General features: G+C 30.8%; 1 protein-coding gene across 1 annotated transcript; it reads left to right on the top strand.

Moving 5' to 3' along the window:
• Positions 1-12,727: 12,727 nt before the first annotated feature.
• Naxe (NAD(P)HX epimerase) lies at positions 12,728-13,760 on the top strand. The gene is given in 1 exon segment (XM_014431754.3): positions 12,728-13,760. A coding segment is annotated over 1 exon segment (744 nt). The 5' UTR covers positions 12,728-12,799; the 3' UTR covers positions 13,544-13,760.
• The last annotated feature ends 1,404 nt before the right edge of the window (positions 13,761-15,164 follow it).

The raw sequence follows: 15,164 nt of genomic DNA, 5'->3' as shown, positions 1-15,164 counted from the left end.
TTATTAATTAAATCGGTACGCGATCATAAAATCAATAGCATTTTCATTTTTGGCATATATTGTAACATATAAAGAGACCCTAACATGTTAGAAATCAGAAAAGTTCATATAAATCGATGAGCGATCACAAATCGATATCATTTTCATATTCTGCATTCCTCAAAACGTATAATGGGACCCTAACATAATAGAAATTAAGTAAAAGTAAAAATAACTCGAAACGAGATCTTAAAATCAATATAATTTTCATATTCTGCATTCCTCAAAGCGTATAAAGGGACCTTAACATATTAGAAATCAGAAAAGTAAAAATAAATCAATACGCGATCTTAAAATCGATATCTTTATCATATTTTGCATTCCTCAGAACGTATAAAGGGACCGTAACATGTAAAGAAATCAAGAAAGTTAAAATAGATAGCATTTTCATAATCTGCATATCCGGAAACCTAAAAATTGGCCCCTATGTATTAGAAATTAAAATAAATCGATATGGGATCTTAAAATCCATACCATTTTCATTTTGTACTCGTCTGAATATGTGAAATAGAACCCTCATACATTTGAAATTGAAGGTGGTAAAAAAATAAGTGAATTTAAAAAAAAATCAAATTTTTATTCAAATAATATGTATTCAACTAATTTTTTATTCGAATAATTTTTCATTCGACTAATTTTTTATTCAATTGAAATAGTGTTTTAAATATTCGAATAAAAAAGTATTCGGTTTATTTAGTCGTATTTTTATTCGAATAAAAATTTATTCGTCTCTTGTCAATCCAATAATTTTTGCTTAACTCTGCACCTATGTAAGTCGATCGGGACATACTTTTAATATGTAAAGTAAATCTTATATACTGTAAAGTTGGCCACCCCTGCGCTAGACTTCAACGTTAAACCTGAGTACAAAGGTTTGATGTAAATATATTTTTTTTTCTTTTTCAAAGGTTTTTATTTTATTATGTTAAATTATTCAAAATACAATGTTAACAAAATTCGACATTGCTTTTCCTTCACTTTCATTGCCCTTTACGGTGGCTAGTAAAGGTTCCTTTTAAACCCCTATCCGCCTTTACACCTGTTATTAAAACAAAATCACATTCTGCGAATAATAAAATTGCACAATAACCTGGCAAAGGTTTGAGTTTGAATATTTCAAAGGTAGTGAAGATGAAACAGCAAAACACTATTTCAGCAGAGTCAAAAATATTGATCTCGCCTACACCGTATCTCCGCCCACGTAGGCCCAACTCCCGGGGGAACATTGCCTCTTGGCTCCTGGGATATAGCAGGGAAGAATTCATCAACCATTTATGGAAAACATTTAATATTTATTTTTTTAATATAGCATTTGTTTTGATAAAGCTATTTAAGAACAACTTAATAATAGAAAACTTCTTTTTTTTTTTTTTTCTTCCATGTGATGAACTGAGTTAACACCCCAAAAAGCAATGTAAAGGAATGACGGTAAACAAGTTGCTCATACGATAAATTACTATTCATTATGCACCACTGTTTTGATTTTTTTTTCCATAACCCCTATTTCTGAAATTTATAGCTTTTAGCATGAATATCTATGCTAATATATATTTTGATTCTGCGCTGTTTTCTTCTTCTGTAGTAGCCTACATTTTAAGGAGTTTTTGAGTTGTAAATTTATTGTAGTGGGCGTTTTTGAATTTTATAATGTGCTGGAGCACACATTGGTTTTGAACTTTAAACTAAACCTTAAAAAAACGTATTCCCAAAATACGTGTCCTGGTACGTTGTATCTGAATTTTGATTGGTTTGTTGCCAACGCACCGGAGGAGGCACTGGTGTAAGGGTCCTGAACAGTAGATTTCTTTGGTGCCGTATAGAGTCGAAAAACTTTATGTGCCTGCGTTGGATGAACTCAGGCACAGAGTTCGAAGAGCTCGTGTAGTTGATCTGTCTTCATCTTCTTCTGCGATGTTGGCAGCATAATCTTTCGCAACACTGTGTACTGGAAGCGTTGTATATGGTACTGTATCCATTCTCTGAGATAGGTGAAGAGTGGAGCACCATATAGAAGTGCTGGTCTCAAAATGCTTTTATAAATTTGGAGTTTGGGCCTTAGTGAGAGTACGGGTGATAATAAAAGGGTGGTGTAACCGGTATGATCTGAGACGGACTCGTTTGGTCTTCATGTAATAATGACCTGGCAGTGTCATGTGGCGATCCGATTTAATGCCCAGATAAACTATAGAGTTTGAAGGCCATAGTACGGATTTTGCCACTTGGAACGTGGGAGGTAGTCCGGTTTTCTTCTCTTTCTATAGTGCAAACACCACACAGTCTGTTTTTATAAGGGCTAAAAACGAAGTACAAAAACTAATAATATGTTAATAGGATAGGAGTATATGGGTAACTATCTCAAAATATGTAAATCATACACCTGGTCCAGTTTAACCTCTAACGCGCTTATACAAGACAAAATTTCCTAAAACAAAAATCATATTCTAACTAAAAAAGTTATTTTAATGCAAAAATCATTTTCATAGAATCACAATTACAAAAAAAGTATTCTTAATTTCCAAAGAAGAATGACTAAACTTCAACAAGAGCGCTTTACAAAACAAAGGTGCCTCCTGTATAACCGACAAGGTCCACGTGAGATGTGACTTCCGCCGACAATGATGCATTCTGTCCTCGTCACATCCTTCATCCGCATCACGCCGATCTCGTTCAATTTATGATTTCATAATGTTCTTTTGCTTACTGTAGATTTTCCCTACTATAATTTTCGTGTTAATTGTTTATAATGAAAAATTAAATTGGTGGCACCAGTTCATAACTGTCACTCCACCTGGCGGATGAGTGAGTACTCAAACAAAATCACGTAACAGTCGACTGTTTTAAATGGTTATTACCTCAATCGGTAAATTTGGAGCAGTGAGAGCATCAAACAACTTTTAATTAACACCTTTCGTACGTACCTCAATTTTGTGCAGGTTGATGGAATCATGTTAAAGTTACAACTATTATTGTAATATCAAAAAAAAAAATAATAATAAATTAATAAATCTATAGACTAGTGAAGAAAAAAATGTATATTTTGCTATCTACATCTTGCTATTAAAATTCATATTTTAGGGTTTCTCGAGAATACAGAGCTTTAATATATAATATAAATAAGGCGTAATGTAATCAGGAAATATCGGGTTGTCTCGGCTTTCTCTGGTAGAATCTTTTTCATGTATAACCTACTTACAATAACTATAAAAACAAAATATTCAATAATGAGGAAGTGGATAACTCTATTCTTATATTCATATTATACTGGTTCAAGTTTTGAAGGGTAATGTTTTCTTTAAAAAAACATTTTTCTTTACCTTTCAAAAAGCATGTTTTCACTTTCTCACTCAAAAAATATACACCTTTCACTCTCTCATTTGAATATTCTTTTAATTCTAGTAAAAGGAACGTGTGTGGTCAGTACATGGAAACTGAAGTATAGGGGTATTCATGATGTTGTGTTAAATGTAAAATGTTTTACAATGTTAAATGTAATAAGTATAGGATTGTGAGCATCCCTATTTAAAGTCATATTAAGTGTTAAATGTATAAGAGCTCCTAGCGGACTTGTTTCATAACCTTTCCTTCCAAAACTTCACGTTATTGTTTAATTCTAAGTTTGGATTTAAATAATTTATTGCATCATGCCTAAAATGAGTGAAAAGTGGAATTTGTGTGAGAGTTTGGCTACAGAGTGCCTTGTTGATCTTCTGACTTGTGAGGAAGAGAATCAAGATGAGCCAATTGACTGTCATTACATTATTATTATTGTCATCCATTGCTTTTAAAAACATTGAAAACAATACTAATACATAATTAAAACACAAACTACAAGCAAGTAACCTAACACAACAAATAATACGATGGCGAGATCAGCTGGTCTGTTGAATGACGTCATTCTCCTTTTATCAGACCTATTAAGGAAATATTTCTTCATTTACAACCACTTTTTCCATTTAACATGTTAAACTAATGATCATTGCAACCCGAAATTATGACTTTTTCTTATTAAGATTTTCGGTCCACTCAGCCTCATAAAATGGATACCTTAATTTGGGAAACAATCTGGCGGTCGAGCATGATTCTGACTAAATCACCTCCTTGCACAACCGTAGTCCAGTAACAGGTTCAGGCCACTTTTCTTCCATTACGCTAATTCTATAAACTCTAAACTCACCGTATTTAAACAGTGTAAGAACCTCTGCTAGGAAAGGTAATTCCTATCTACTGCAATATGACCTCTTTAAATTAGAGATAACTATGTCATGGTGACCTTACCAAGTAATGTGCCAGTTTGTTTTCTTTCCTAGTGTATCGTGTATGTAACATAGTGTCTATTTTACATTATTTGACAGTTACAAGTGCAAAATTAACTATTGATAAATACAACAGTGCTTATCTTACCTTGTTACAGTAACGCAGTAAATCCTTTATTTCTACTTATCCTTTATCTGTTTTCACCCTCTATCTAAACAATGTTTAAAACCCAAACTAATTGTCCGTAGAACCCAGCTCATCCTGGGCATAGTGTAAGGGTGTCCCTAGGACAACCAGGCTGTGGCCCCAACAACTTCCTTATAAAGTACCTCCTGACCATTAATGGGTTGTAGTGGTACAGATTTAATTTTTTTTTTTATTATTAAAATTATGATTATTGTTATAATAACCATAAAACATTTTTTTAAAAATTTAATTAGTAGTTTTAATATAACCAATAAATGTAAATATACTAAGGAGTAGTATTGCAACCATTTTGAAACGAATGAGGATTAAGTTTAACTCAATGTCGAGTTGTAAATAAAAGATTTTTTTTGTTCACAGTTTTGATTTGATAGTCAATTTAACTTCTTCCCAAAGAAACTTCTCGAAGAGTTAAGAAAACCCTTGAAAGAGTACGAACTAGAGTATAAAGGATGTAGGGGAGAACTTAGGCCCACACAAAGGGAGGGTATCGATAAATAAAAAAACTTCGGTTCCCCGAAGGAGCTTCGTTTGGTTTCTTTCTATACTCAACTGATTCAGAGTACAAATTCAAATATTTTGAGATATATCAGAAAAATAAAAATAATTATGTAACATAGACTAATTTTTATTTTTTATCTTTAGCCGTAAATAACTCGTTTGATTCTTAATCTGATGAATATCTAGATAAAAAATTTTTTAAAATTACATATTTCCAAAAAAAAAAAATACAAAATTACTACGCAGGCTTCATAGCCGTTGAAAATCGTAACAATAATTGAGCAAATGAAATACTAAATGAGAGGTAGGAATGAGATAATATTGCTCGAAACGTAAATAATAATCTTAAATTTTAATAAATAATTCTAGTTAGATTTCGTTCAAATATTCTATATAAAAATACATAATTCTTGTTCTAGAAAAAGGACATGCATAACCCGGAAGTGAAATATTTGTTCGTTCTGAAAGGAAGCCGGAAGTGAAATACGCAATGAAGGTCTCATACTTACTTGGGTGATAAGTGATTCAGTCCAAAACAAATATATAAACATGTTTAGGGGCACCGCTATCTGCTGATCTATACTAAGAGTATTCATGATGTTGTCTTAAATGTTAAATGATTTATCATGTTAAATGCGGCCTAGCGGATCTCAAAACAAAACATTTTTGATTGATGTTAATAAATTTTTATTGGGGGGCTATGAAAACTGCAGATTAATGGCGATGATGGATGGTGATAGTGAGAATCAGATATGAACGGAAGGTGGCTTCATTTTTCTTGTCCTCCATGTCCCTCCATCTACCCTCTCCTCGGCTACCGGAGGGCTCTCCGCACTCACTGATGGTTTAATTTACAGAATAGGAATGAAGAAAGGAAGACTACCTCTGGCCAAAGCTGCCAGTCAGTGAGTGCCTTTTGTTATCTCGGCCACATGGGGCACTAGTATTACAATCGCAAGTATCCATATTATTATAGGAAGATTATTGATTGACCGTGTGTAAAGATGAAAGGAATATGGTCCGGGTGCGGTCCAAAAAAAAAAAAAAAAAAAAAAAAAAACTCAAATAGTAGAAATATACTATTTTAAATAGAATATTTTAAAATAGTATATTTCTACTATTTGAGTTTTTTTTTTTTTTTTTTGGACCGCACCCGGACCATATTCCTTTCATATTATTATAGTTTGATTCGAATCTTTCATTTAAAAGGAACAGTCACAGATTTTACAATCATATAATATATTTTAATATACATAAATTTATTATTAGAAGCAATAAACATTATAATAGAATCTTGTGATCCACTAAAAGCAAAGGTCTTACACGTAGCAACTCTCGATAGCGCTTAATAGTCCAGAGAGTTGACCAAGCGCAACTTGATATTTCCATCTCGGGGAATTCTTCTCTTGGGAGGCAGTGAGTAACAATATAGTGGATCAGTACATTTTAATACTATTTTGGGAATTATATATTGAATTTTATTCCACTCTGCCTTCTCTGAATCTCTCCTCCTACCTATACCTTTTATTCCTTTCGTAAGGTCTTACGGCTAGATCCCGTAGGACATACGATCCCTTTTACGACCACTAGGCTAGTATCCCAAGGGAATAAAGTTTTCAACCTTTGAGCATTTACGGCTAGTTCCTGTAAAACTCACCCTGCCCATTCTTTTCCTAACCAGCTACCTAACCTTTATGGACGCACATTGTCGAGATATTGGGTATTGGGTACCTCACATCTTTAATTGGAGTTAAACCATCTAATCTAACACAGCTATCTTGACACATAAAACTCATTATTTATCCTGTTATTTTTCGCGAGTAGTGTATAAACGAGAAACAGAATACAGCATGGATATGTATGTAAGTTATATACATTTATATTTTATATTTACTTATAACACAGCAGTTACAAAATGTTTTACAGTACATGTGCCTTTATTATCATAAAAAAATCTGATACAGTGCATACCATCGCTCATCTTTTACTTAACCAACCACCTCCTCTCCTCTCCCTCCCCCACTTATGTCCTCAAGTTTTGTGTAGATTAGTGGGCTCTTGTTGAAGTTATACCTATTTTTCATAATTCCCCCCCCCAAAAAAAATAAATAAGAATACCAAAGAAGGCGATTATTCTGTTGCTATAAAAATTCGTATTTAAGGGTTACTTGAGGTGAAAATAACGTATATAAATTTTGCTCCTTCTAGAATATATCAGTAAAACAAAAGATGACGAAGCCGTAATGTAGGTCTCGGTTTTTCCGATGAATCTGTTCAGATTTTTAATAAAAGAAACTGACAGTTAAGACTATTTAATTCTCTATTGAAAAGCAGAAATTAATCAAAATAGTTTGAGTCATTTTCGAAAAAATGGCAAAAATATGAAAAATCGATAAAGTAGCACTTACAATTGGTCAATCTTATCGAAAAGGTTGCTAGGTTGCTATCACATTCCAGGTATTTTTCTGCCTTAAATATGTAATTTCAGTTTCGAACGACTTGTCATTTTGAGCTAGGCTGTTCGCAGTCATTTGGACTCAGGGAATATCAAAACGTATAATTCCGCTGAAAACTAGATGTCAAAATTTTCCACGATCTTAGTACTTTTCCTTACTACATATTACTTATATAGATAAGTGAAAGTAAAAAGCTATAAGAGAAAAGCTCAATAAATTATAAATTCAAGATTTGCCAATCAAAACGTTTGAATTTGGTCGAAATATGCAGGAGTAACAAAAGTTGAAAATGTACTATTAAATTCACGATCTTTGGGAAGATACAAACATTCAACCTTTTGTTGTCCTTTAATATTTCTATATATGAGTTTCATTTTCTCAAGCCACTAAGAAAATACACACACTTTAACATGGAGGAAAAATATAAAAGATTGTAAAATTAGTCCAGGTGGCGGTTAATAAAGGTACCAATAGTAAAAGAAAACTATTATTAACCAAGGTTTCGCCACAATTTGCAAGGCTTCTAACTATAATGTCAATTCGTGTTCTATCAATTATTTGATATTTGTATCTTGTCTTTTTCATTTAGTCCTGACGAAGCCCTTCAAAGTGCAGCGAAACCTTGGTTAACAATAAATAGTTTTCTTTTACTATTTTGATACATTTATCGACCGCCTCCCACACTATTTTCCTACAATCTACTTCATACAGTCAACTGTCTTCTTCCAATATAAAAGCAATTCAAATATTATGTAAATATATGTAATAGTATCATATAATTATTTAGCTACCTCACAATCGTATTTTTCTTTCAAATCATTAACCATTTTACTTACAAATGTACATTCTCTCATCACTTGAAATCAATCAATGATAAGATAAGAAGTTTTAATTAGTTTTAAAGTAAGAACGGTATAAAAAGTAAAAAATACTTACAGTGCATAAAATAAACCACACAATTGCCATAAAATTCAACTTGAACTGTTTGAGGACGATCACTCAAAACTCAACATTATAATTAGTTACTTGAAGAGGACATCAAACTCCTGCCATCTATTGGCAATACAATGAACTAGCTGGCAAACTGGACCCAAGACTCTGAACAGGCCTAGAGTGGACAAATTTCTGAACTCAAAGCTCCTCAGAGCTATAGCACATTTTTAGTTTATGTGTAATATATTCAATATGAGTCAGTAATTCTATATCTCACCCAAGCGAAAGCGGTAAGGCCAGGATATGAGAGAGAAAAATAAGAGAGGGACTGAGAGAAGAGAAGAAACTGAAGAACAACCTTCAGAGAAAACTTCAATAATCAACAACAAACATTAGCCAAGTGAAATTGTAATATCTTTTGTCATCCTAAAAAATATACCAATCCAACCAATAGCAAAATTTAATTCATTAATTATACTAAACTATATTGTTCACACTTTTGTCTTTAACCTCACATAAAATCAGTTTTTTTTGTATTAATAAATCAAGAATAGAGGTTTTATTTTCCTTTTTACCATGAACATTTATTTCAAATACCCTTATAAATACAGTACACATCAGTCTTACCAGCAAAAATAAATCATTTATAATCCATTCTAATAATATCCCTCAATATTATTCATTTGAATAAATCCAGGGAATATATGAATTAAACAAAACCTTTGAATACTTTGAAAATTCAAATATTTAGGTAAAGCTGAAAAGATAAGTAGTAAGTAAGGGAAAATGTCGGAAAGTAAATAGTTTTTAACTATTTTTGTTCTCTTTTGACCGCAATTCTGATCATCTTTTTCATAATTTGAAATTATATATATTTTAATATCCTCTTTTATGAGTAAATAATTATTTTTTATATATAAATGATTTTTAGTAGGTTTTATGTGATTTATCATTTCAACATGTTTATTTGTAGTATTAAACCTAAAAGCAAGCTAACCAATTTTCATCGTCTATAATAAATGTTATTCAAAACAAAGCCAAGATGGAGTCCTGCATAAAGTTCTTTGAATCGCGGCCATGTTGAGCAGATTCAAATATTTTAAAAAACTTTATTTTAACTTCCCATCATAATTGTAGTTACAGTAAAGTTAAGAAAAATAGAAGTTAATAACAAGTATTAAAGAAAATTATTCATAAAGTAAATTATAAGGAAAAAATTAAAACCGTAGTGCTTCAATCGATGTTGAGAACATACATCTAGAGAAGGGGAAGGAAGAAAACTTAGTTTTTGGAATTCGTTGCTTAAGCGGGAGATGGATGACATCGCCTAGAGGCAGGATGTCCTGTAGATCCCTATGCAACTCTTAGTGGTAGTCATCTTGAAAAAGGAAGACATCAAGTCAAAAAAGTCACCCAAGAAGAAAAAAGGACTCTTGTTTTGAATTGCCTTGTGCAATGACGTCCATCGGCTGGAAGCGGGAAGAACTGGAAGCTAACTGGAGTTAGACATAGCTTTTTGGGAAGGACTGGAAGCCATTGTTGACAGATGGACATATTATTACAGAAAAGAAGATATCAAAAATCATCAATCATCAAAAGTAGATTCTATGAAATTGGTTAGTTTTGTTCTACCTTAAATTGAATACCATTGTAAAAAATATATAAATTAGTTTAAGTATTATTAATGGTAAAAGTGTATGTTTTGATTGCCTAGAACCCCGCCCTGAGAATAAGAGTCTATAATATTATAAAATTTAAATAAAATTCTCCTATCTGTTAAATATTAAAGATTTTCATTTGAACCCAAACTATCTTTTAGATATGAGAATTTAATTTTAAAATATCAAATTTCATTTATTTTATTTTAATAATTTTTCAATATTAAAATTATGGTATCATTTTGTCTGTTATTGTTTTTGAGATGACTATTAGGCTGTTTTTAGTTATCAGTTTGATTGTTTTCGTCATTTCTTTGGCATCACAAGGTTCAAAATATGCTTATTATGCACTCATATAACTATATTTTTATATTTTCCTTCTAAAAGATCGGAATTAAGAGTATATATTTTTTTAAAAATTACTTACGATTAAGAGTAATAAAAATACAATGATTAAAAATTTTGAATTACAAAGGTTAAAAAAAAGTAACTTTTAAAAATTGATTTGATAATTTTGGCTGATCGTTATGTTTTTGGTATGGTGAAACCGAAGATGACCTCGGGTTTCCTGCATTACGAACAGATTTTTGGAAAATATATGTAATGTCAGTTTTGTAGCACAAAAATAATTAAAATCGTTCATTGGTACTAGGGCATTCAACCGATCGATTTTATGCTGGATCTACCTGTTTGCCTCTTGCAGCAAATCCAATACCAAGAAATAAATTTAACCTTTGTTCTAGAACTTTTATCAGGAACTTTTTTAATTTAATTACCAAGATATATAATGGAAACTCTTTAGTTAATTAAAATCCAAAGAGCACAAATTTTCATCTGTAGGTAGTTCTAAAACAATGCAAACAGAAAATAAAGATGTGAATACAGTACAAGTGCCCTTTAATTTGTGCTTAAAAACCAACACTCAACGGTGCGGCTGCAATTTCTGGCCAACTTGGTCCAGCCAGTCCAATTAACCCATCCACATGCTAGCGCTTGCACGAATTTTCCATTGTTTGGTAAACGTGCAGAGACACCTTTAAACTTTTACGGCATCAAACATAAATTTACTAAAATAAATGTAATAATATTAAAAAATAATTTAATTACCTGTTATTTCTAAGGTGTTCCTAACCCACAGCAACCATCTGGAAAAATAAATAAATGATTTATTACAAAATCAATTCTTCCACCTTCAGAAGCAATCTTTTAATTTATACCATATAATGAAGATGGGCCAGATATTATGATAATGAAGTCACCATAATATCAATTATTGCATTATTTACCTATTCTTTTAAGATTTATGTTTTTTTTTTTGTTTTTTTCATTTCCCTTTATTTCGTATTTTATTTATTATTTCTTTTCATCTTGATACTAGTATTGTATAAATTAAGAACCTAGTTAACCATCCATTTATTTATGAGTGGAATTAAATATTAACATTTAATGAATTGATAACAGGAATGAGGCTACATTAAAATAATAAAATATAAATTATAGTCTGTACACCCTTGAATTATATGTAGAAGTTTAAATAACCAACTACCTCTTGTGCATATTACCAGGTAGAAAAAAATGACTTTAAGTTTAGTTAATAATTAAGTTTAAATTATAAATTATACATAAAAATCCAACAAAACTGTATAGTCTGACCATGACTAAAACAACAAGATTTTTATTATATGCAGACTTCAAGTCGAGGATAATTTCCGAGGCTAAAGCCCTGCATAAAGACATTGTATAAATTTTAAAAAAAAAGTATTAAATCAATATAAATGTCCAAAAAAGTATTTTCAATTTCCTTTATTTAGTAGGTATAAAATTTTATAAACTATGTAAAGTCTTACAAATGTTTGATGTATATTTATCAAATAAACCATGTAAATATATGCAATAGAATAATAAATGAAGTGAATGTATTAAAATTGTATATGTTAAAACTTACATACATAAGTAAAACTTTACTTGCATATTTAATTACCAACATATATATATATATATATATACACACACACACACACACATATTTCTCACTTTTTTGTACATATATTTACTGATAAGATTTTCATATGTATTTTATTATTTGTTTTTTCCTCTTACTTAATTTTATAATTAATTTTCTCATACAGCCTTTATATTCTTATAATACTTAGACTATACATGTCTTTCAATACTATTTGTATTTATAATGTTAGTTGTTTTATTATTTTCTAATCATTCCATAATTCCTCTAATTCATCTTAATGACCTTAGTATATACCTTAAATATACCTTAGTATATATCTCGTTTTTGTTCTAAGGTTTGAAATCCTGGCCAAAATATTGGCACTAATAAATAAGTTTTTTTATTTGTGTTCTTCACTCACCTCAATCCATCATCATCTCCCCATATATACTACTCTTCTATATTATTATTTAACATCAACTAGTCATGTTAGATTGAAAATAATTATTTTCAATCAATATAAATAAAAAAAACTTCAGGTTCTAAATTTTGCATAAATATATTTTTAAATTATTTTATTTATAAATGCAAATTAAATTATTAACTTCTGTAGGAAGTTAGATAATAACTAATAAATAAGAAACAAATCAAACAGAAAGTAATGTAATATTCATAGTCTGCATAATATACCTCTAAGATTCAAAAGTTAGCCAAGAGATAGCATCGTTTGAGACTGATGGAGTTACCTCTGGCGAAGGTTATACCGGGATTGATAAGAGTGATAATTTTTTAGGATTTGTTGGAGGTTCATGTTTTTAAATAAAGTTAATTCTTTTCTTACAGTTGTTCATCGTTCAGTGTTTTATAGAACAATGGTGAAATTTCTAAACCAAGAAGAAGCCATCAACATTGATGTCCAGCTTTTCAATAAATACAAGTTTAGTGTTGATCAATTAATGGAACTTGCAGGTCTCAGTTGTGCAAATTCTATAGCAGAGTGCTACTCTGATTAAAAAAAAGTTGTAATTTGCTGTGGACCGGGTAATAACGGTGGTGATGGACTAGTATGTGCCAGACATTTAAAACATTACGGTTATGAACCCTCAATTTTTTACCCGAAGAAAACTGAAAAAGAATTGTACAAGAATTTAACTCATCAATGCCAGTCATTAGATATCCCATTTATTGATTGTTTAGATAAAGATATAATAGATAAGGAATATGATCTAGTTATTGATGCTGTTTTTGGTTTTAGTTTTAAGCCTCCTATTAGAGAAACATTTATCCCTCTTCTAGAAGCACTAAGAAAAACAGTAAAACCTATTTGTAGTATAGACATTCCGAGTGGATGGGATGTGGAAAAAGGTAAGCCCGGAGATGGCATTGAACCTGAAATGCTCATATCGTTAACTGCCCCAAAACTATGTGCACAATCATTTCAAGGAAAATATCACTATCTTGGAGGAAGATTCGTGCCCTTCGAACTTGCTAAGGAATATAAGCTGCAGTTACCAAATTTTCCAGGAACCAATAATTTTGTTTCCTTGAAGTAACTTGTTGAAGTTAACATTAACACTTGCTTTTTGTTATGAAAAACATCAATAAGCTCCATAGAATTTATTATTTATAAGTTTTATACTCTTATTGAATTTCAATAGTCCTGTAGAAAATGTTTTATCATTGCATGATAAAAAATTTTTTTTTTTAATTTAATTTTATTTTTTTATTAATAATGGTATAATGTAAATAAATAATTTATTTTTATATGAATGTTGTTGTTATATATATATTGTTGCTCAAGCTGTTTTCAAAAATAAATTAGCTATACGATTTTGGTGGTTTTGAAGGTAATAAAAATTCAATGCATCATTCTCATATCTCGTTTCGCCCTTCATTTTGTAGAATACCTTTATATTTTTTTCTAACTATGGGAATTCTTTCAAGATTTCTCTAGAATGAAGCATTAATTTTTATTTATTTATTTTTTTTGTTTTCATCAATATTTGGTCAGGGTAAAGGGGGGCATCGTATATGTTGGTAAAGCTTCCTTCCTTCTTTCCTTTCTTTCTTTTTCTTTTTCGATAATAACACCCTTTACTTCACTTCTTTATTCATCTCACATCTGATCCTTTTTGAATTTTTTTCCCATTATCAAGTTCTAAAATAAAAATAATGCACTATCAACTGTTTCCTAGAACACATTTTATATAAATAATTTCTCCCTATTATATAAAATAGATTTTAGTGTTCACCATCTAATATTTTATTTTATTCATAAGGTGGAATTATAAAAATTAGTCATAAAAAATCGAGTTTAACTGATGAAGAACACATTTTGTGAAAAAAAGAACAAATTAAAAAGTTTTATAAGACAGAAATTGTTAAAGAAGAGAATAATCAACTAGTCTTATAGTCTTACTGTCACTTATAATCTGTTATAGTCTTACGTCCTGAACAGTTAGTAAAAAGATAAGTAGGGATAGAATTGACAACTTAAAGAATTAAAACTTCTAACTAAACAGTTAGAAAAAAAAAGTCAGTTTATTTGTAACATCGAAGGAAACAATATTTACTCTTGGACAATTTTATGTAGTTTTATCAAGGTGCAGGAGCAAAGACGGAATACAAATTCAAGAGATTTTTAGAAATTTACTAGGCAAAAGTAATTATAAACATAGTTTTTGAAGAGGCTCTAAATTGAAGTTCAAATTAAAATGCTAACCCATCCTTGATTGCAATCACATAATCCTAAATCACCAGTTTGGATTCCGAACATCCCACTCCACAATCCAGCAATGTCATTGTGTGGTTGATGTCTCATCTTCAATGGAGTGCAGAATGTGCTGCTCGGGAGTCTTTCTTGATGTAGAACAGGCTTTCGATCTCAACCCATCCTAACACTATCCTCACTCATGTATGCCTCGATCATGTCTATTGTCAATGAATAATGGCCCTTCCATTATATCCCAAACCTTCCAATCCCACATCACCACCCTTTATGAATGGTGCAAACTGGAGGATTAAAATAAATCCCACCAAATCATATTTACCCTTCGTCGTAAACCCTTGACTTCCTGCCCCACAGTATCCTTTATTAATACCCCACTCATTTCTGTCGAACAGATCTGATATGGACAAACAACTGACATGGAATCCTCATATAAGATTGAAAAG

This window comes from Halyomorpha halys, unplaced genomic scaffold (assembly GCF_000696795.3).
Source record: "Halyomorpha halys isolate HHAL.00 unplaced genomic scaffold, Hhal_1.1 Scaffold1000.1, whole genome shotgun sequence".
Lineage (NCBI taxonomy): Eukaryota > Metazoa > Arthropoda > Insecta > Hemiptera > Pentatomidae > Halyomorpha > Halyomorpha halys.
The sequence above is the reverse complement of the archived record's forward strand: the minus strand, read 5'-3'. Positions and strand labels throughout refer to the sequence as shown.